The sequence below is a fragment of the Lactuca saligna genome, chromosome 4 (assembly GCF_052625555.1).
Source record: "Lactuca saligna cultivar CGN05327 chromosome 4, ASM5262555v1, whole genome shotgun sequence".
In the NCBI taxonomy this organism is placed as follows: domain Eukaryota; kingdom Viridiplantae; phylum Streptophyta; class Magnoliopsida; order Asterales; family Asteraceae; genus Lactuca; species Lactuca saligna.
Window position 1 is genome coordinate 57,935,154 of NC_136420.1, and position 20,980 is coordinate 57,956,133.

A 20,980-nucleotide genomic window follows, 5' to 3' on the forward strand; every position below is an offset into this window, starting at 1 on the left:
TCATTGATTTTAGGGTTCAGATTACAAAAAACAAACAGAGTACATTACAGGAAACAAACAGGGTACATTACAGAAAACAAATAGAGTACATTACTGAAAACAAATGTAACAACGTAAATTTTCAACCCAAATTTTTCATTTTTAATTTCATAAAACACATGTCATTTTAAATAAACATCATTTAATGCTCAACAAAGTTTTCAAAGCATTATCAAAATCCAAGATCCTCATTTATAACTCTTTTCTCTTTGCGTGTACAATCGAGCCACCACCTTCCCGTGATCCTGATAAGAACCTGAAACACATAACACATAATACGGTAAGCACAAAGCTTAGTGAGTTCCCCAAAATACCACATATAACACATATTAGCCATTCAAGACTATAACTCTGTATAACCCTCTGGTCAATGTGTCTCAGTGGAACCTTCCAGTCCCATAACTGTGGACCCTCTGGCCTCTGGTCCTAACTCTATGGACTCTCTGGCCCTAACTCTATGGACCTTCCGGTCCTAACTCTGTAAACTCTGAATCATACATAGCACAAATCACATAGAAATAATACAGTGTATCACATCATATAAATAACATACAAGATACTCTGTCACATCACTCTAATTACCACTCTTGGTAAAGTATAGTGAGAAGAATCACCTCGCATGACGAACAGCTCCCTATAAACGTTGCTGCTACGCACCGACCTCTAACTCGGTGCCAAATCCACAACTATCTCAATTAGGAACTAAGTCACAACTCTCACTCATTAGGTCTAAAGGTAGTCCACCAACTTGGTCCAAAATAACTCAACTCATTAGGCCCACTAAGTCCCAATACTAAATGGGTCCACTCAAAACCCAATCCCTTAAACTTGAGTAAAAAGGCAAGCCCAACACAAGGGCCCACTAATGGCCCAACCTTCCCAATTGGGCCCAACCGCCAAATGGACTTAGCCCGACAGTCCATAACCTTTCACAAATCCTTAGGAGGGAGAAAAGACCATTTTTCCCCTCTAAATCCACATTTGCTCGAACCCTAAAAGCCAACAAAGAGGTCAACGCATGGCACGTACGTTGGGCGTACGTGTTATTACGCGAGGCGTACGTCCAGACATGCATGCAACAGGGGTGGCTCAGCACTACGTTGCACGTAACTGGGAGTACGTTAGGCGTACGTCCCAAACTTGCTTATCCCACCCAAACAACCTTAATCTGTTAAGACAAAGGCTACCATTCCAGATCTCAGTCAAATGAAGTCTCTTAAATCATAAAGTTGATGACTTTAAGCCCCCCCTCAAGGCTGAATAAGTCTAGATCTCGAATAATCTCACACATTCACCATAAACATTATAGTATCTCTTAAAGGGGAAGGTCTTGACAACCAAGACTCCATTTTTATGGACTATAGCGTCTGAATACATCAAGAAGGACGGTTACAAGGCTCTGGGTGGAACAACCCAGAAAATTTTAATCTTTGGGGACATAAACCCTAAAATGGACCTTTAAATGAACTTTGCAAAATACGACTAAAGCTTTGAGCTTGATACCTCTGAATGATGCTCCATCCTCAAGGAAACTGAGATCCATAAGCTTGAACATCCACTCTTCTTCTTTCAAAGCCTCCAAAAGCACTCACAAGATGAGAAACGGGATTTAGAGTTTTGAGAGGATGAAGGTGCTAGAAAATGGTGGCTAAATATGAAGGCATGATGTTCTTTAAATAGGGATGCTCCAAAAGTTAGGGTTTTCTTCCATGACCTATTACGCCCAGCGTACTGGGTGGCCTTCGCGTTCCTCCCACGCATACAAGTACGCCCGACGTACCCATAATTACGCCCGCGTACTCAAACTGTCATACTTTTCAAAATAGGGACTAAACTTGCCAAAACTCCAAACTGTTGTAGCTCCTTCATTACAGGTCCGTTTACTACAAATTTTATACCCACAGAAAGGTGACGAGGAGTTCTACGCTCCCAGCAACTTGCCGCAACCCGAGAACATGGCAAGCTTTGAATTGTAAATTATTTTTTTTGTATTCCAAGACTAATAAAATAATGACTTGATTCTTTTACATTAACACAGATAATTTGAATTGTAAATTATTTTTCAATATTTATTAATTCCAGTAAATAGGTACAACCCAATGTATATTTCTAAGCTTAGTGGCAAGCTTCTTTTTTTACTCAGAAAGGAGATTTGTTTTAATATAATTCCAAACCATCAGGAATAAATAAAAGGTCCGGCCAATACTCCATTAATAGTCGATAAAGAGAGTGTTAAGTTTTTTCACACAACTAATCAACAGTCAAATCTCATTTCCTGAATAACGAATCATCAAATAGTAATGATATTTAACAACTTCGTAGCATGTGATCATGCCTTATCAATGATTTTAGGTCTGGAAGTTTGAAGTTGATATATTAATTTTTTTTTAATCTCTAACCAAACCATATTGGCGACCAAACTTCTAGAAATGCCATAAATAAAACTTCTAGAAATGCCATAAACAAAAAAAGAAAAAGGACAAATTATGCAAAATAATACATTTCACAGAAGCACAAGGGAATGGTTGAGCTACAAAGTCTGTATACAGCCAGCAAGATCCGTCATGTAGAAAATTTTGAATTTAGTAATTTACCTCTACTCATATTTAAACAACTACGCATAACCACCTCATACTTAAGATGGAAAGGTTGAGTAATTACTTACTATTATTTGCACAAAAAAAAAGGTAATGAACTCTTTTTGTGTATGTTTTGTTTGGTATGCACGAATAAGATCATGCAGATTTAGATTTGTTGCAGTGCTTTTCAAGCCATTCCATTGTAACACTTTTAGGTCTCTCTAATGGCAACCCAAGTGCTCTGTCCCATATCAGCTGTGAAACAATTGAGGGATGAAGAATAACATTAATTTCAATTTATTAATAATGTCATCATCACAGAATAATTGGTTCATGTAGGCCCCATTTGGCAGCACTAGTATACTTGTATTTGGCATGAACATAAAGTTTTGTGATGAATCCAAGTCCAAGTCAAATATATATTTTACTTATTGATAGAGTGGGGCACAACGAACCTGAGAGCAGATTCCAATGGATCTGGATACACCAAACAGAACAGTGTAATATCTGCCAAAAATAAATAACAAACAACCATCCATTATTACTTATTAGAAAGAAAGAAAAAAAATTGAAGTTTTGTACTCCTATTTATTTTGTGGGTCTCATTATCCAAATAAAATTGAGAAATGAAAAAAATGCATACCTTGCTTCAGTTAAACCGTAATAGTTAAGCAACACCCCACTGTGAGCATCAACATTGGGCCAAGGTTTTTCACCTACATTAAAACAAAACATTGGTCATGGTTGACAAAGGAGTTTAGTTTTCAATATACAACTAAGTTGGACACATTAATATGTTTTAGGGTTAAATGCATGAAATAGCAACATTCTTTCATTTACTTATTGATTCTTCCTGAACAACATTGTAAATTAGGATCGATACATAGCAGTTACCTTGCCAAGTTCTGTTAGGATCGGAGGCACCACTTCATAAAGCTTTGAAACCTAATCAAATTACGAAGAAAAAAAAAGTAAGCAAAATTGGTATCAAGAGTCCATGACAAGGTTAAACTGGACTGAGATTGATGTCAATGGGACAAAAATTGCAACTTTTTGTTCAACCCAAAAAGGTGAGGCATAGACATGCTATTCATCTCTTGTATGTGAAAAAGACGTAAATGCCCTCCTCATCCATGTCATCAAAAATAGCCCTATAAAGCTCCATCAGGCAATAAGGTGCTAACCAACTAAAAGAGAGGATCATCAGGCAAGTGCTTTAATGTAAATTCTCTTTGACACATGTATCTGGGATCCGTTTTCCTTAAAACTCCATGCCCAAATCCTGGAACAACCTGCGTTTCAATACCATTAATTAATTTTCTCTTGATTAGCGTAACCAATTTTCAATAAAATTTATTTAAAAACTTCCACAAAGGATTTTTAATAAGTGTTACACATTACCTTCCCACTATTCAAGGTTTTCCAGACATAGTCTTTCAATTGATCATTGGTTATGTTCTCTGCACATTCATCCACCACTGACTTTATCCAAAGCAAAACTTCCTGCACCAAAGAAAAAAAAAAACAATCTTGTTATTCAAAACTGAAAAAGAAAAAAAGTACATTGTATAAGATTCTAGTCAGAAAAAGAAAAAAAATAGTTTTAGGGTACCTGATTAGCCAAACCATGGAGGGGTCCAGCTAGACCATTTAATGCTGCAGCAAATGAGAGGTATGGATCCGATAAAGCACTAGCAACCTAAAATAACCATCAAAAAACATATCCTATAACTACTTATAGCATTAGGGAATTACACTTTGGAAATCTACCAAATTATAGCAGTGAAAATTTCTTTGTATTTGAATGACATTGCTATAACTAGGTAAACTTTCCAAGTATAAAGTAGGATGCTATAATAAACAAATAAACGAAAGTGCGTTTTATTTTTGTAACTTACAAGATGTCCAGTATGAGCACTGACATTTCCACCTTCATGGTCACTACAATAAATCAAGATTTCATAATCCTTAAAACGTCAATTCAAAAAATATATATAAATAAACAAGTAAATAATCATAAATCATATTCTTACGTATGGATAGTGACATAAAGCCTCATAAGCTCTTGCATGGCTGGACTATCAAATCCAAGCATATGCGCAAAATTTGCACCATAATCTAACGAATCATCCGTTGATACAACTTCTCCATTTTTATATATCCTTTTTATTTAAATATAGCAAGTCAAATCAACTATAAACAACACTCAAAACTTTCATTTTTCAATATGAAATTATGTAGAAATGGCATTTAATTGGATATACACAGACATACCTACGGTATATATATGCAGCTACAGCTGGCAGTTGAGCAATCAATGAAAGAGAATCCTCAAATGTCGGCTCCCAGTATCTTGAATCATAATAATAAGTATATAAATCATGTTTTGCATTGTGTTAAAAAATATAAAAATTAGAAGAAACCCACTTGGATTTATGGATTCCATTCTCATAAGCTTTTGCAAATTCACTTTGTACCTGTGAAAAAAGTTATATACTTGCTTTTAATGAGTTCAACTTAACAGCATGACTTTATTTAAATATAAAGAGACAGGTTTCGATATTTGTCTTGGGGCAAATTGCAGGAAATAGCAACATCCCTATATATATATATATATATATATATATATATATATATATATATATATATATATATACACAAACATAGGCAGTGTACTTTCTATTTTGTAAGTATGTAATATGTTGCTATTATGGGTTAAAATACAAATACATTGCTACTATTGGTTAAAAAATAAAGTACATGAAAAAGCTAACCTGAAGAGCCATGACACCAGTTGTAAACTGAGTCATTGGATGAGCTGTTATAGGTAATGCATTGATGGTTTTATACACATGATCTACAACAATAAACAGAATACACAAATAAATAAATAAGTTCAACTTTTTATATATTTAAATTAAAAGGAAATGAAATTACATGACCTAGGATAATGGCACGAGTGCATAATTCTTTGGACAAAGCATTCACTTGTTCTGTTGTTGGTACCTTTATTGATGGAGAATATAGAAACAAAAAAATGTCAATAAAGAAAATAAAAATAAACAAATGGCATATTATTATTAACATTTAACAGTTTACCTTTCCAGTTAAAAGAAGCCAGAGAAGACCCTCAGGTAATGGCTCTCCACCAGGTTTTGCTGCTGGCAACACCTTCTGGCATTCAGGTATGGAGAGACCCCGAAACCGAATTCCCTGAATTATTATTTATTTATGTAACATATTTTAATATCAATATCATTGACTAGTTTATAATGACTAAAGATAGATAGATAAAAAAAAAGTTCATGAACAGGAAGATAGAAGATATAATACCTCATCTGGATCAAGTAAGGATGTTTCCCATAGCAGACCTGTCATTCCTCTCATCCCACCAAGTACCTTGTGAAAATTTGTAACACAAGATGTAAATATTATGAAACTTAAATAGATAGTGAAAAACCAAAAAGTTACAAAATAGGCTTTAAGTAAAGAAACATTGATTTACCATATCAACAGTAATGTTGCCCAATTGAACTTTTCCATATTCTGACTTTATCTTTTTCAGACGCTCCTGCACAAAAATGAGTGATTAATGATATTTTTCATCACCAATTGAAGTTTTTTAGTGACTTGTTATGTCATATGTGTGAAGCATTAATGTAGGAAATGCACCTGCTGTTCTGGAATTAATTCCTTAAGCTGTGCACGAAGGTCCTGCATGAAAAAGAGACAATGATATTAAGGCTTCTAATACAATAATTTCAAAGTTCATGCATCAATAGATAGAATCTCATATTGGAATTTAGTTTGAAGAAAAAACATCAACTGTGAAAACTCACAAGGTTAGAGGAGGTCTGGATTTGAAGCCACCTGACTGAGTTGCTCAGACTTGGCTGTTGAACCTATCAAACAACAAATTGAGGATTGAAAAAGGCCTCAAAAATAAAGAGAGATGATTAATGATTTGTTTTATCTACTTACTCCAGTCAAAAACAGATAAAGGCTCAACAATGGAGAATTCCTACCATTCCACTATAGAAAAATCTGATTAGCTACATTACCACTGCTTAATAAGGACTATAACTTGACTTCAAAATCCAAATAGGTTATCTTCTGATTCAAAAATGCAATGACTTATGATGTTTTGAGAAAAGAGATTGTGATAACCACATTTAATATTACATGACTTGGAAAGTAACAACAAAAACCTAAATCCTTTATGTATCCAACAATTATCATGTTCGACTTCAAATATTCCACTTCTAAAAGAACATAGAGACTTTGCAAATATATATACATCGAAGGTTAATCAATCAATAATGAGCACTTACAGCACGATTTCTTAGCTTAGAGAGCAGCGAAACACTCCTATAGAACACCATGGTCAAGGATCAAACGCTACTGCATTTGCACATATAATTTCATCAAAGGGGAGCAAAATATACATTTATATAGAAAAATCTTTAACAGGTAAGAGAAGAGAAGATTGAAATGATGAAGAACGTACCTTCAGTTTGTGAAAGGTCGAGAAATGGGAAGAGATGGAATAATGTAATGAAGTCGAGGGAATATTGGGGGAGAAGGTGGCATTGAACGAGTAAACACTAAACAATAAACATAACATATGAGAAAATAATTTCATTGTTTTATGGTAAGTAATCACATTTTAGAGATATTAACCTCGTTCACCAATTACTTATAAAAGATATCAATATTTTGATCATGTTTTTTGAAAAAAATGAAGAGGTTTGACTTTTTCAAGCTACTTCATCTTGTAAAATAGTTCGAAAACAAAAAGTATTTTAAAAAAAGTGACTCATATTATAATGAATTTTTAATTTAATTATTTTTTAACATAATTTATCAGTAAATTTATTTTTATGTTTAAAAAATATTATTATAACTGATTATGGCATGTTATAATAATGATATTTTTTAAACACTAAAAATAAGTTTACTAGTAATTTATATAAAAAATGATTAAATGTTAATAAAGTCGAGAGTTTGTTAATATTATAAGTCATTATCTCTTATTGATCTTTCCTTTTTTATTTTATTAGAAAAATCTATTAATTTGTAAAATATTTGTTTTATAAAAAATTATTTTGTAAATCTAATTTTAACTTCTTTCTTATATTGATAATAAATAATTAAACATTAAAATATCACTTACCATCCATCATAATTATAATAAATGGAAATTATTCTAATAGTCATTCTAAAATTATTTTATTTTGAATTTCAATTGTTTTCAAACTTTAACAAGGAAAAATGTTAAACACGTGACATGAACATTTGACTGATACATAAAAGTTTTTATAAAAATCAATATTTATGAATTTTATTACAAAAAGTAATGAAAATTATTCTAATAGTTAATTTATTAACACTTATGTTTTCTCTCTTAAAACTTTGTGCTATAAATATTTATAGCAAATTATTTTGCAAGTCCATTTTTAATCTTCTTCCTATAATGATCAAAAGTAAGTAAGTAATTAAATATGAGTTTAGTTTTATTAGAGACATTAATTTTCTAAATCTAATTTTATACCTATTTCTTATCTTGATAAGATATAATTAAACATTCAAATGCAACTTATCATCCATAGTATTCAATTGTTTTCAAAAAAATTCAAGCTTTTACAAACATTTTAGCAATACATAAAAGTTTTTTGTAAAAATAAATATTTATAAATTTTACAACAAAAAGCAATGAAAATTATTCTAATATTTAACTTATTAACATTTATTTTTTTCTCCCTTAAAACTTTGTGTATAAATATTTCTAACAAATTATTTTGTAAGTTCATTTTTAATCTCCTTATACCGATCAAAATCAATTAAACAATTAAATATGACTCTAGTTTTATTAAAAACTTTAGCCTTCTTCAAGTTTTCACAAATAAAATGTCAAGCGGATGGGAACATCAAACACTTGTACCAACATTTGAGCGACATACAAAGTTATAAGAGAAAAAAATATATCATTAAACTTTAAGATTTTAACAAAGAATCGGAGTTTGATGTTCTAAGAGAGAAAGATATTGTTCTTAAACTTTTGTATATCATTCAAATGTTTGTACAGGTGTTTAATGTTCCTATCCACTTAACATTATTACTTGATAAAAATAAAGTTGCATGTAAAATAATGTTTTTAATGATCATCAAAATAATTTCAAATTATTATAAGTATGTTTGTTGATAAGTTACATTGTAATGCTTTCAGATTAACTTTTATCAAGATAAGAAAATGTTTTTAAAAAAAGTTACAAATAAAATTTTATAGAAGTGAATATTTTACAAATTAATAAATTTTTTAATAAAATTAGAATGAAAGATTAGGAAATGATAATGAATTATGAGATCACAAAATTTATTTTTATTCAATTTTAATGGCTTTCTTTTTGTGTAAGTAATTTATCAATAAACTTATTTTTTGTGTTCAAAAAATATATTTATGATCGGCAATAACCGGTTAATAGTATTTTTTTAACATAAAAAATAAATTCACATATATAAAAAACGATTAAATATGAATAAAATCAAAATTTCTACTTTTATAAATTATTTAAAAAATTACATTTTTTAAAATGTTGGTATATATTCAAACTAATAGTATTGTGTTTGATTGGTGTTCAAAAGTAACATTTTTTAAAATGTTGGTATATATCCTTTTGAAATAACATCATTGTTAGCGATGTTACAACATGCACTGAAAACTTGCAATTAAAAATATATTCCAACGTAATATTAAAATGAAAAATACATAAAGTTAAAAAAGAAAAAACAATTTTTACTTAAAAATTGATTGCTAGAGATGTCCATGGACACATGTTGTGACTATGTGGATTGGCCTTTGGAAGTATGGGTTCACGGGTTCATCATCTATGTAAAGTCAATCTATCTTCTTTGTAGAGATTGCGGGCTGTAGTACGCCTGTAAAAACCGAATCGCCGACCTTTCGTCCCTAGACGTAGGCCAAATGACACCAGTCAAATCTTACTCTACGATGACGAGGTGTCCTTTGGGGCACTAGCAAGCTCCCCTTACTTACTATTTTTTATACCAAATTTGGATTCATAGATGCAGATGGATGTCACCACCATAAACGCCAAATTCTACTTTTCTTCTTTGGCAGATTCCAATGTTCTGAATATCTACACGTCCCCAAAAATTTAGGGTTCACTATCAAAGTTTTGCTTTCATCATCAACCCGGATTAAAAAAACATGCGGTTCCATTTATCTGGATGCTCTAACTGGCACCTCGGTTTCAGTAGATTGAATTCAGTAAGTTTCGTTCTCTTACTCTATCCATCTCTTCTTATCTCTACGGATTGTTAGTTCAATTTTGATTTTATGTTTCTATTCCTGAATTTGAATTGTTTGTGATTTGAGCTGATTACAAAGAATTGGTAGTGTCAGCGAGGGCTATTTATCATTCCCCTTTAGGGTTTGAAGGGTTAAGTATTTTCATACCATTTCCCGATTAGAAAAGGGAAAAAGTAGAACAATTGTTCTACGTCTTTAACTTTTGAGAAAATTTTGAAATCATCAAGAAAGGGTATGCATCGGTGAAGATCAATAGTCTAATCTTCATTACTCTTCTTGCTCCTTTTTAATTAGTTCCCAAACAATAAAGAACAATTGAACAATTCTTTGATAAGCTGGAATACACGAAAGGATAATTAACTCATCTACCTTTGATAAACAGGCCAAATCTAGAATAAAATCCTTCTTCCAGTTAGGATCTGATCATGGCCAGCTTCTTACCACAAATCATATTGAAAATTCTTGGACAAGAACGTATGCAACTATGCCTGAAAAGATCCCAGAAGATGATCCAATTTCAAATATGTTGGTTGATTCATTTGGAAGACAGCACACTTATTTAAGAATATCCTTAACAGAACGCTGCAACCTACGTTGCCAATATTGTATGCCAGCTGAAGGCGTGGAGCTGACACCTGGATCCAAGGTTATGTCACAGAATGAGATTGTACGTTTAGCAAGTTTATTTGTACATTCTGGAGTCAACAAAATCCGGTTGACTGGTGGGGAGCCCAGCATTCGGAAAGACATTGAAGAAATCTGCTCACAGCTTTCTAACTTAAGAGGACTAAAAACTCTTGCCATGACTACAAATGGCCTCACTTTAGCAAGAAAGCTTCCAAAACTAAAAGAATGTGGCCTTAATTTGCTTAATATCAGCTTAGACACACTCGTTCCAGCAAAATTTGAATTCATGACTAGGCGAAAAGGGCATGAAAGGGTAATGGAGTCAATTCACACAGCAGTAGACCTAGGCTACAACCCTGTTAAGGTATGCATCATCTTATTGGAATCGAATTATCGAACCCCATGTTTTTTTTTTTTTTTTTTTTTTTTTTTTTCAGTTTTTGGGTATTGATTTTTTGAATTGTTTATTTTGATCAGGTGAACTGTGTTGTGATGAGGGGATTCAATGATGATGAGATTTGTGATTTTGTAGAGTTAACAAAGGAGAAACCGATTAATGTACGTTTTATTGAGTTCATGCCATTTGATGGTAATGTTTGGAATGTCAAGAAACTTGTATCCTATGCTGAGATGTTGGACATAGTGGTAAGGTACAACTCAGGCATACATATATCATATATGATCCTATGTATTTTTCTTTTTCTTTTGTTGTCGCTGATAATTATAAAATAAAAAACAGGGTAAACGTTATACAGGGATTAAAAGAATTCAAGATCACCCAACAGAAACTGCCAAGAATTTTACAGTAGAAGGGCATCAAGGCACAGTTTCCTTCATCACTTCAATGACTGATCACTTCTGTTCTGGTTGCAATAGGTTGAGACTTTTAGCTGATGGAAACCTAAAAGTATGCCTATTTGGCCCTTCAGAGGTATATATATTGGTTTCGAATCTTGTGTCATAATTTTCACTGCTTTAATTTTGTAGATTTTTCAAAGTATGTTAGTTTTAATACTTTTTTTTTTTTCAAAATTCATTTACAGGTTAGCTTAAGAGATCCTATCCGTGAAGGTGCTGATGATAATGAGCTGAGACAAATTATTGGGGCTGCGGTATGTTTTAACTATTATTTTGTATGTGATTTTTTTATTTTTTTAATACATGTACGAATGATACATATTCAGGTGAAGAGAAAGAAAGGGTCTCATGCTGGAATGTTTGACATTGCAAAAACACCAAATAGACCAATGATACATATTGGTGGTTAACTTCCATTTTTACCTTTCAGTAAGTTTCTTATTCAACCAACAAATATCTTTTCAGATGTGAATTTTTGTGGGTTTGGGGATTTACACATGGAACTTATGATTAAGAGTCTAATAAAAAGATTGGATACTTTTTTTTTTTTTTCAGGTTCTAAATTATGGTTTCAAAGATTGAAGTGCTTTCATAAACATCCACTTCACGTACTAAATCAAACACACACGGATCATAAGCACATGAAGTGTACTACATAGTAATGAAACCATCTGTAGCCATGCAGCTGTTGTGTTTGTGATATTTCGTGTTTATATTGATATTAGTAACCAATATGTGTTTTTAGCGCTTTGAGAATGACTTTATTTTGTTATTTTATAAAGTATATAAGACCTTAACTTGGATCTTTATTAAGTTTTTAAGCGCCAACTACATGTTAATGTGCTTCTACTTTTGGTGGATATTTTTAGGTGATTTCAAATCAATCTTGTGTTATGTAACGTTATGGCTCTCATAGATGTTTTCAAGATACTGAAGCTCTCAAATTGAGCTTTCCTTATTCGAGCATATTTCTGGTGAATATGTTTGAACTATTCGAAGTTAAGCCTAATTAAATTGGGATATACAATATGGGCATTAATAATACATAAATTTGCTTTTACAAGTTAAAACAATTTAACTTTTGTTTTTGCTTTTGGGTAAATGTTACTGTAACTCAACCAATTTATCATTTTTGTCTTAAAACCAACTTATCATTTTTGTCTTAGAATGTCCTTAATGTCTTTTTTTTGCTTTCTAAGGGTATAAAATCCTTATTGACCTGTTAAAAATGGTATATAGAATTTTTTTTTGTCCAGTTTCACAGGTAAAAATAGTATGACATGATTATAAATATGACATGGCTATATGAAATTTGTTGACCAAGGGTCTTAGACTAAACGGTGTGGGGTGCGGTTTGGAACAACGATGCTGACACGTGGACCGCGAACACCGCCCCCAGGGTGCAGTTTCGTGCGGCTATACAAGACCACGAAGCCTGATTGGTTGTTGCATTTTCCCATGTTTGAACGTTGAAGATTCGTGTAATTTTTTTTTAACCATTACTTCATATATATATATATATATATATATATATATATATATATATATATATATATATATATATATATATATATATATATATATATATATATATATATATATATATATATATTACCATTTTAACTATTTCACCACCTTCACTCCAACTTTAAACATATATTTACACAATCTTTTCATCCAATTTTTTTTGAAAAAATATCTTCTTCCAAAAGATCTATAAAAAAAAAAAAAAAAAAAAAAAAAAAACTAGTTAGAAACACCAACACCTCAATACCTTCATTTGATCAACCGATTTTCTCACATCCGTATTACCACTACGGCGGTATGCTTCCGTTTTTTCCACAACGACCAGCGCAACCACTATCACAAACACCACCACTACCACAACCCGATCTAGATTTTAATCTATTTGATTTTTTGTCTCAACCCGAGTTTGTTCAACAAACACAAACACAACCAGAAACGATCGTTTCTGATTCTGAACCGGAATTCATTACAGAAACTCAGCTCATTCGAGCAGCAACTAAAAGAAAAGAGAAGGCGGAGGCTAGATGTTGGGAACCTTTGGAAGCGTTAGTGTTGGCACAATCTTGGATCGATATTTCAGAAGATGTGACGGTTGGAAAAAACCAAAAGCATGACCGCTTTTGGATTCGCGTTTTACACAGGTTCCATAAAGGAATGAACCGTGGAGAATACCGTTCAAAACATCAAGTGTACTCCAAATGGGAAAAGATGAACAAGGAAGTCATGTTGTTTAATGACTTGTAGAACAACATGAAACGTCAATGGAAAAGTGAAGAAAGCAATGAAGTGATTTTAAAGAAAGCGTTGAAAGTGTATCAAAAAGAAAATCTGAAGGCTTTCAAGTTTCTTGACGTTTGGAATTTTGTGAAAGATAACAAGAAATGGCAAAGTAGCAAAACAACAGACGATCATATGGACAGTGGTTCAAAACGCAGCAGAAATCTGAGTTTGGCCACACTACATCAGATGCTTGTGTTCAATTTGATTTGAACGAGGATGAACCTGTTCCAGTTTCACCACCTTCTCGACCAATGGGAAGAGACAAAGCAACAAGCAAAGACGAAGGCAAAGCGTCAAATTTAGTCATTTAGATGATTTAAAAGAAATGGGAGCCGACATAAAGGGTATAAAAGACAGAATGGATAAGATTTTGCAAATTGCTTCTGAAAGATAGTTTCGGAAACAAAAGAAGAGCGACATGCGAATACTAGCGACAGTCACGTCGAATATGACCAGCGCCAAGCTTGAAGTGGTTTTGGCGATGAATGAGGAAGTGAAACAACGTTACATCAATCATGCCTAATTTCTAGTTTTTTTTCAAGTTTTTAATAGTATGGTGTGTGTGTGTGTGTGTGTGTTTATTTAAGTTGTAGGTTTTATGTTTCTAATTTGTTTTTCAAATTTTTTAGGGTTTTTTTAAGTTAAGTAATGTATGGTATTTGTATTTTTAATTAATGAAATATTATCTTTTTAAAATTATGTTTTTTTATTAAAAAAAATAAGTTTTATTAAATTATAACAGTTAACAAAAAAAAGTATAGCATCATGTGGCAAGAAACCACACTTGTGTGGTAAAAAATGACATGACGTTTATGTGGTGGGGGAGGGAGTGCGGTTTCAAATGACATCAATCCCTCCAACCTTATTAACCTTTAAAAATATATCATTTTTTTCTTTTCTTTCTTCTCTTTGTTGCGTTCTTTCCTCTCTTCACGAATTTTGTTGGTTGCCTTACATCTTCTCCATCCCGTTCTTCTACTTCATCAGTCGATCTTAGCATTGGCGCCGATGCTTTAGCCGATTGATGTTGTGTCGCCGTTGTCTTTTCCCCATGCCGCTGCAGCTGCTATCTTGCCACCTCAACACCGACGTTGATGTATAGCTTCTAAATTCCATTTTTTTAAAAATTTTGTCAATTTATTTAATAATGGTTATTAGTATGAAACCCAAGCAACGTTCTTGTTTCTTCAATGAACCACCAGAGTTGATCTTTCCTTTTCCGGTAACTAAAACGCATATTAAGGTGAAACCCAGTTCTTTGATTGAGCAGAAACACGTCGGAGTCCAATTAAGTCTAATTCTAATTCAACAGAACTAAATGAAGGATATAAGGAAATTTTTAACACTGATTCGATGCTCGATGGAAGATGAGGAAACTAAGGCAAGGATTGATAGTATTATGGGGGTGATGACATTGAGGAATGTAGATGAACGAAACTGGTGGAAGCATAAACAGTGTCAAAGATTTCTTGAAATTTAAATTAATAATTATATAAATAGAAATTTATATAATATTTATATTAATAAAAAAAATCTTGGGTCAACGGAAAAGATTCATGCCTGCCTCCATCTTTTTATCCCTAAAACTTTCCAACTCTGAAATCTCCAAAAACATTTTTGGATTAAAGAACCACAAATTTTGTACAAAAAGAGATTTGGATGAAGATCGTAGGTGGCCCTTCGTGTTTGTGTAGCAAAAGGGCATCTCTGTGATTGAAACGTTGTCACAAACCACCATTTTTGCATAGAAAATGAAGGTATGGAATAATCAAAAATAGGGGGTTTGGAGCAAAAATGAGAGAGAGAGATGTGAGTTTGATTTTTTTTATTACTTACAAAGTAAAAATGCCACGTAATACAGCTTTAACCGGTGAAACCGGAAAAAACGACATACGATACCCAATTTAACCGGTCAATTCTAAGTTTAAGGTCCTATACGACAAAAAATATAAATGAAGGACCTTTTAAAACAAAACCTGAAAGTTGGTTGGGTCACAGTGACATTAACCATTTGCCTTTTAACCGGTTTTACATGTTTTCATCCAGTAGGAAACGTATATTAAATTAAACACGATAACGTAAACAAAATTAAGTCAAAATATAGATAAACTCGAATTTAAACGAATACGTGCATAAAGAAAAAACAAGTATTTTTTTTTTAAATTAACGAATAAAAGCTTTAAATTTACATCAAAATTTGATCACCTTGAATGTATACATCCACATATATAAAAATAAACATGTAAAAAATAGTTTTTTTTGATTAAATGACGAAAATTATTAAAGAAAATCAAATTATATATACCTGGAAAAATAAGCATCAAAGTTTAGAAAATAAAATGTAAAAATAATATTTTATAAAGGTAATAGTGACGTAAATCAAAGAGACATTTTAAAAGTCATATTGATGGAAAAGCAATAAATGCATAAATATAAAATATAGACAAATTTACATAAAAGGTCCTTATGATTTACTTATAGTTACAAACTCAGTCCCACGTAACTAAAAAGACCAAAAGTAGTTGTGTGAGTAAAAAGGATCATTTATGCAAGTTTTAGAAATCACAATGACCATATTTTCAAAAGAATAGCAATAACTGAGTTTGTAACATTTAATAAACGACAAGGACCATTTATGTAATTTTGTCTGAATTAGTATATATTAATAAATTAATTAGTATAAATTCAAAAATGAAAGGTTACTATCAACATTAATATACATTAATTAATAATTCAATATTATTATATTAAGTTTAAACCCGTGGAACTCCATAGTTGATAATTTGAAATAAAATTATAATTTTGATTGTCAAATGAAAAAAAAGATATCAAAGTTTAGACAAAATGAAGAATAGTGATATTGTAATTAACATGAATAAATCAAATACAATAAAGTATTATAAATTAATTAATTAATATGATGTATGAAGTTTGATTTACGAAAACTAAATAAAATATGGTAGAAAAACACTATTTATAAATTCCCAAAAACTTTCTTATAAACAATATTGGAATTTTTATTTGTGAGACTACCATCCTTATCTAAAACTAACAATTTTAATTTGTCCCTGCTTTGAACTCTAAATAAGACAACATACAGTTAGTCATGTGAAAACACGGGATGTTTGAAAAACAAACCAACCTTGGATAACGACTATCCTTGACTCTTATTAATGGTCATTGCAAAACATACAACCAATGGAAACTGTCTTCTTCGAAATTTGAAGGGAATTTTCTTTTCCAGTGGAGTTAAAGACATTCTTGAAATAAAAATGTGGTTTCTGTAACATCCCCAATTTCTCGGTTAGAAAAGACCGATTTGTTTATGCTTTGTTTTTAAAATCAGAGTAATCTTTTAAAGAAAACAGTTGCGGAATTTGTTCCCAAAATATGATAAAGATTTATCAAAGCATTTCTTTAAAGAAATGTATTTTCATTATATAACAAAATCTCGGGATGGCATGTTCCGATACAGACACATAAGCATAAACAGAACTTACATTATTTACACTAAAGATTTTACATCTCCTTTAATCTCTCCGTGAAATATATCTTCGTATCGATACCTGTGATACAAAGAAAACTGAGTGGGTCAGTGTCACACCCCAAAACCGGAACGACGGAAATGTTCTGGGGTGGATGACGTCATGTCAAGTATCACAACACGTGCATTATAGTAATCAAAGTACAACAAAACATTGCATTAATAGTAATAGTTTTACACTGTTTACATTGCAATACATCAAGTAATACAGATAATGATATAAAAGCCGCTTGGTACTAAATTGTCTTCATCTAAAGCTCTGGGGAAGTACCTGTCTAATGCTGACCTGAGAATACAAGTTATTTGAAAAGCGAGTATCAGCATTTTTACAAATGCTGGTAAGTTCGTAAGTATTTAGTGTCATTTTATACAAAACCTTATATAAGTAGTAGTTTATAAGTAGTAGTTTTCAAGTATACAGTGAAATAGAGTCCTTTCCAGAAAATCCTATATTTTCAAATTAAAAAGCTGTCTTCTACCAAGACTGGTCAGAGTTATGTGGTAAAAAGTAGTTTTCCCTTAATCGCTATCATTATCAAAATACAGAATTTGATTATTAAAGAAGGCAAGAGAAATCAGGGAAAAGACATATGCCTCAACAGTGAAGACTGTTGACTAAGGCAAAAGGAATCATAGACTCCAGGAGAGCATCGAGCAAACGACACGCCTGGTTCAGTCTAATCAAAGGGAGACACAGACCCCAGACGGTACCAAATGAAAGGTACAACTAGCAAGGTCTACAAACAGAGAATACAGACCCCAGACAATATCAAATGAAAGATACAACTAGTAAGGTCTAAAATAGAGAATACAGACCCCAGACAGTATCAAATGAAAGATACAACTAGTAAGGTCCAATACAGTGAACATAGTGTATACAGTGAAATACTGTGTATAAAACCCGTTACCTTAAAGCCATGAATTATAAGGTAACCCCGAGATACTCGTAACCATACTGATCGACACTAGAGAATCTTGACGCCCTGCAAGCATCGGTATAATTATGACATTTGTCACCCTTTTGGCTTGTTCGGCCATGGACTGTAGCTAGCAGTCTGTGTGCAGGGGTGTCAATCTCGTATAGATCTATACACACAATGTCCGCTCTCCCTACAAGAGACTCTGGTTACTATCCTAACAACGGAGAAGGTCGTGTACTGAATTCGTATCTCGTGTAGTGTAATTTAGTGTAAAATACTGAACGAGTGATAAAGACTCTCAACTGGACTGATTAGTGTAATTTAGTGTAAAAATACTAAATGAGTGATAGAGACTCTCAACTGGCTGATTAGTGTAATTTAATGTAAAAATACTGAACGAGTGATAGAGACTCTCAACTGGCTGATTAGTGTAATTTAATGTAAAAATACTGAACGAGTGATAGAGACTCTCAACTGGTTGATTAGTGTAACCCTATGTGTCTATGCCTGTATACATAATATATAACTAATGATCAAACGACCTTCAGACGGACATCCAATCCCACCAGACCACATCTCAACGAAGAAAAGGAAATAGGGCGAACAAGCCTTCCTAAGTCCTTCAACCATTATTTACATGCATCTATACAAGCATAGGCATACATCTAACTATCCGAAGTGCTTAACGAAGTAGGAGTGTTTAACGAGTGAGTAAGAGCGTCTAACGAGTGAAGGAGCGTCTAACAAGTATGAGCATGTAATGAGTGAGTAAGAGCATCTAACAAGCATAAGTGTATAATGAGTTAGTAGGAGCGTCTAACAAGTATAAGCGTGTAATGAATGAGTAAGAGCGTCTAACAAGCATAAGTGTATAACGAGTGAGTAGGAGCGTCTAACAAGTATAAGCGTATGGCGAGTGAGTAGGAGCGTCTAACAAGTGAAGGGGTGTCTAATAAGTATGAGTGTTTAACTATGCAGAAGTGTAACGAAACCTTAATGAAAACTTTAGAAAACCTTTAAGAAATCACAACTTGGTATAAGTTTGAAAACACTTAGAAATTCCTTGGAAACCTTTCATAAACAAGTTTTAATAAAACTTTGCTAAGACAATATAAGTAAGAGATTTGAACCAGAGAAAAACATTTTAGAAAAACCTTTTATAGTATCATTCTCGATAAAATAATTAACAGTGTGGTAAATCCGTGTGCATGCAGGTTATCAATCACATATGATTGATATGATAACTGGCATGTTTAACTTGTATTCCCCCCTATAAAACATATAAAAGGTTCATTCAGGGGTATGAACTCACCTGTTGTAAGTGGATCCGACGAAGGTGCCGGTTGAGTGCTCGGTGTCAAGTAAGGACTTGGACACACTTAGAGACCTATTTAACATATGATAACTTATGTTCACATACAATTAGAATATTTAATACTAATTAAACAAGTATACACACTCTAAGGAGCAGAAAAACACTTTGGTTAAGTGTTCGCGGTGTCCCGGGTGACATTTAAGGGCGTGAATGGCTTAGGAATGGAGTTTACTCTCCAAGAGTAAACTCACCTTATGGTGTTTAAGGCCCTGTGACTACTCCCATGAGTTTACGGCTGTAAACTCATGGTGAGGGTGTTCTAGGATGCTTAAAGGCCTCATATCAATTGTGGAATTTTGCTAGACTCAAATATCAAAGGTGTGAATGGGTTTAAAGCACCAAATGGACCCTTTGAGGAGTTTACGGCCTAAGCAACAAAGATTATGGCTGTAAGCTCCTATACACTCATTCTTTTGGTGTTTTAAGGGCTTAAGTGGTAGAGGGTAAATTCCTAAGCATTTTTCCAAGTCAAATGGGGAGTTTAGGGCACCAATTAACCCCTTTATAGGAGTTTACGGCCCAGGTACCCTTCCATGAGGGGTTTACGGCCGTGAAATCCTTATGGAGTTGTTTTAATTGCATTTAAGGTCCCTAGCTTGTTGTTGGTCGTTTCTAGAATTTAATCCAAGGCCAATGGTGTGTTTAAGGGCATTTTTAACACACAAATATGAGTTTACTCCCCATGAAGAGGAGTTTACGGCCCAAGAGTGTTCTTGGGCAATAAACTCATGTTTACTCCCCAAAATGCTAGTTCAAGGTGTTCTAAGTCCGATTCCATAAGCCTACAAGTCATATCTAAGCCTTAGGGACAATTTGGAGGGTTTTTGGGGCTTAAAAACCCCATTAAATGGTGTTCACGGCCCAAGAGTGTTCTTGGGCCGTAAACTCATGATTTTGTCCCTATTTTATGTTTTAAACTCGAATTTGTACGCTAGATAAGTTATACAACGAGTTAGGATAGGTGGCTTACTCGTTTGGGGTTCAAAACGGATGATTTTTGGCTCGAAATTAAGTTGTAGAGAGAGAGTGGGGAGAGTGTAAAAAGTCCCCAATGGACTCCACTCACCCTTATATAGGGGTTGGCGTCGGGGCTCAGTGGAATTCTACCCGATACTGTCGTTATACAGGACTTTTGGTCGCACCCGATTTAGTGGTCGTATTAATAAAAACTGACTTTTTCCAATTAAATGGAAATGCAACTTAAGTGTTTTTATTTAGTTTATTATGACTATAACGACATAATATATATATATATATATATATATATATATATATATATATATATATATATATATATATATATATATATATATATATATATATATATACTAGAAAATTTTTGAGGCCCGTGCTCAGCACGACCCGTTGATTAGTTGGTGGATGTTTGATCAATATTGGGTA

General features: G+C 32.8%; 1 protein-coding gene and 1 pseudogene across 1 annotated transcript; one reads left to right on the forward strand and one right to left on the reverse strand.

Moving 5' to 3' along the window:
• Positions 1-2,774: 2,774 nt before the first annotated feature.
• Positions 2,775-7,000, reverse strand: LOC145038533 (citrate synthase, mitochondrial-like; annotated as a pseudogene).
• Positions 7,001-9,499: 2,499 nt separating this feature from the next.
• CNX2 (cofactor of nitrate reductase and xanthine dehydrogenase 2) lies at positions 9,500-12,261 on the forward strand. Its single transcript, XM_078990187.1, has 7 exons — positions 9,500-9,906; positions 10,331-10,939; positions 11,053-11,220; positions 11,315-11,506; positions 11,619-11,687; positions 11,760-11,862; positions 11,989-12,261. Exons 1-6 carry the CDS (start codon positions 9,847-9,849, stop codon positions 11,841-11,843), a joined length of 1,182 nt encoding a protein of 393 aa, XP_078846313.1. The 5' UTR covers positions 9,500-9,846; the 3' UTR covers positions 11,844-11,862; positions 11,989-12,261.
• Positions 12,262-20,980: the final 8,719 nt, after the last annotated feature.